Source organism: Perkinsus marinus, assembly GCF_000006405.1.
Source record: "Perkinsus marinus ATCC 50983 genomic scaffold scf_1104296940172, whole genome shotgun sequence".
Classification (NCBI taxonomy): domain Eukaryota; phylum Perkinsozoa; order Perkinsida; family Perkinsidae; genus Perkinsus; species Perkinsus marinus.
This window is the reverse complement of record NW_003212925.1, coordinates 3,019-6,304: the sequence shown is the minus strand read 5'-3', so window position 1 is coordinate 6,304 and position 3,286 is coordinate 3,019. Positions and strand designations below refer to the sequence as shown.

At 47.6% G+C, this 3,286-nt stretch overlaps 1 protein-coding gene across 1 annotated transcript; it reads left to right on the top strand.

Annotated features, from left to right (window-relative positions):
- Positions 1-724: 724 nt before the first annotated feature.
- Pmar_PMAR010778 (hypothetical protein) lies at positions 725-2,212 on the top strand (the record flags this gene model as incomplete). The annotated part of the gene is made up of 7 exons (XM_002782070.1): positions 725-800; positions 830-951; positions 1,174-1,239; positions 1,330-1,461; positions 1,549-1,662; positions 1,918-2,140; positions 2,190-2,212. The coding sequence occupies 7 exons, from the start codon at positions 725-727 to the stop codon at positions 2,210-2,212; spliced, it is 756 nt and encodes a 251-aa protein (XP_002782116.1).
- Between the last annotated feature and the right edge of the window lie 1,074 nt (positions 2,213-3,286).

Genomic DNA, 3,286 nt, shown 5'->3' with positions numbered 1-3,286 from the left:
GCTTCTCTGCCATGCTTGCATGTTATACGTGATATGTATTCGATGGATATTCCTCTAGCATGTTGGACTTTCTTCTACTGGATGGAATATAAATGTGAATCTCCTATTAAACGGAATCGGTCTCGTGAAGTACTGCGTTATTTTATTCTCCATGGTGTAGAGAAGTCGGTTGCTTTGCTTCGAAGGTATGAGCATGGCCATGCGAGAACCTTGTGTAGTCAAGAGCTTCCACTCATCGATCATCTATACTCCGGTTCAGGCGCTGCCTCTTTAGCTTTTTCATCTCTACCCACTCCTGAACTTTTCACTCATTCCACCAACTCCGCCCAACCTCCGAGCTCCGAGACTAAGGTCGAGGAAGCGAAGGCAAAAACGGATGAAGAAGGTGAGGATGGTAGGGGCTCAGGGAGTGTGGATAGAGAGAAGCAAAAGCGCGCTGCCTGGGGTCTCTTATTGCGACTGGGTTTGTTATATGTAGCTGAATTGTCTGATGGTTGTAATGAATTGTATAAAGCTGAATCGGCTTGGAAAGCTGTTCGGCAAAAGAAGGGTGATTCTTTCGAGTCCTATGAAGTGAATGAACAACAGAGCTTCCAAATTTATCAAGCTCTACGCTCCTGGGTTGGTCTGCCTCCTGTTCCTGATCACGAGAGAGCTGTAGCTTTTATCTCACATGCTGACTCGTCATTGGTTCAAGCTTATACAAAAATTCTCCGTAAAGACTATGTATTCCCTTCGTCGCTCACTTTCGTTGAGGTGTGTGAAGGCCTGGCCAACTTGGACAGAAAGCTCTCTATCAAGTACCCTTGGGAGCCTGACTTTCTCTCAGGTAAGGCCAGTCAGCCTACTACTAAAGCTACTACCGCTACCACTACTCCGACTACTAGTGTTGCTACCCGCTCTGATACTACTAAAGGCACAAATGACTCTAAGACCACCTCTACAACCAAAGTGAGTCCTCAGAGAGAGACTAGTGATTCTAAGCATTATCATGGTCCTCGTAAACCTAAGCATTGGTGTCCTAACTGTCAGAAGCATGTTCGTCATTCTCCTTCTAGCTGTTGGAAGCTTACGACTGGTCCTTCCAAAAGTGTGGATAGTGGACCTTCCCAAAGTCGAGATAGTGGTAAAGTAGAGTCCCAGAACAAGGAAATTACCTCTCCTCCTCGTCAGTACCCTTTTCGACAGACAGCACAACGACAAGAAGGGTTCTCATATAAGCAGCCGACTCGCTCAACGGTAGTACCGGCTGGACCTAGTCAACCCTCTGTTAGTCAAGCGCAACCACCATCAGGATCGGCCAATGCAGGGAAAACTTCTTTCCCGCAGGCACGTCTTGCTACCCAACTTCCACCAGCTCTGGCACTTACTGAGAAGTCAACTGCGTCGAATCCTCTGGGACACTTCTGTACCCGAGGAATTCTGCTAGGAGTTGAACCAGATCCAGTTGCTGAGAATGAGGTGAAGATCATATTTGGTGCTATCGATTCGTTGTGTGAAGTTACCTGTATAAACAGGAATCTTGTCTCCCAAGTTCGTCATACTCAGGGATCGCTTCCTACTTTGGAATTGCAGGCTTTTAATGGCGACACAGTGCAGCTCACTGAGTCAGTCGGTCTCACCATCAACTTCGGTCACCAACATATTGACATACAAGCTTATGTGAGTGAACTACGTGGCTTGTCTATTGGTCTCGTGTTGGGTGCTGACTTTTTGGAATTGCCTGGTGCTTCTATTTTCTGGTCTCGCCGACGGCTAGAGGTCGGCTGTGATTCTTGTCAGCTATATCTCCTCTCGGATGCTTTTCGCTTGATAGCATCCAAAACTACTCTGGGACCATGGTTAGGCGCTGACTGCAAGGTAGCCCCAGACCGACTGGATGACTACCTTGGAAGTTTAAGTGACGCTGACCTTCAGGCCTACATTGCCTACCGTCTTGAGGACTATACCCTGCCCCAACTCGACTTTATAGTGGACTATGAGGATACTCCCTACCAAAGTAGGTATGATTATGGTATACCTAAAAATTTGCGTCGTGGTTTGGAAAAAACTATCGAGATAGCTATCGCCTCAGACCAACTGGTTGAGGTTCCCTACTCTAGTGATATATCCATCAGCCCAGCTTTTGGCAAGGCCAAAGGTGGTGCAACTCGAGACTCAGCTAATGGTGAGAGTGTTCCTGCGGTTAGATTGCTATGTGATCTACGAGTGATTAACCAGCGTGTACATCTTCCAACAGGACTTGCTGAGATGTGCCCTTCCTTAGATTCTTTCCTAGGGGCAATTCCATCCAGCTCGGTGGCCTATAGTGTTATCGACTTGTCGGATGCCTATCACAGTGTAAGATGCTCTGCTCATGCATCACGACACTTGTGCATACGAGTCCTCAATCACATCTATCAATATCGTGTGAGTCCTCAGGGGCTCGCGGCGTCTGCACTCTTCTTTACTCCGCATCTATCTGCTGGTCTGAACCGCGTCTTTGGACGAGCATGGCATCATTGGCTTGTAGCATGGATAGATGATCTCCTCGTACATGGTTCGTCTCTCTCCCAGGTGAGGATGAGAGACCGCATTGTTCGTGCGGGACTAATTGGCTTGGATAAGATAATCTCCCCTAAGAGTCTTCCACCCAGTGAAGAAGTGGATTGTGTAGGAATTCACTTTGGTCGAGGATTTTATCGTCTGAGTGATACATCTGTGGCAAAACTGAAGAGTGTGCTTCAGACCCCACCAACGTCTGCACGTGGTCTCAAGCAAACGATAGGGGTCCTACTCTATTCAGCATCTGCCTTTGCTTGGTCGCCAGAGAGGTATGCAGACTTCACCCGTTGTCTCTCTCCATTGTATCGTGCCCTTCCGTCGTGTAGCTCGCCAGACCGGTTCCTATGGACGAGTGAATGTGATAATGCCCTGGAAAGTCTTTCGGAGCATCTGCTAAATACCCCGTTGAAGCAGCTCAGCTACAATGATCTGCTTAAAGGTACCTTCGTGGTTATGAGTGACGCTGCAGATACAGGTTGTGGAGCCTGTCTCTTCCAGACCACATCCCCTATTAAGCCCGACGATGCTACTGCAACTCTCCTTCAAGATCCTTCACGATCTCACCTGATCAGTGAGTATCATCATACATTCAGTTCTCTAGAACGCCGTTATCATACTTGGGAACTAGAATGTTTAGGCATAGTTCTAGCTTTTAGGCGGTGGAACCGTTTATGGCTATCTACATGTCGATGCCGTGCTGAAGGAGAAGTTAATGTTATATTCCTAAGCGACTCCAGTACTG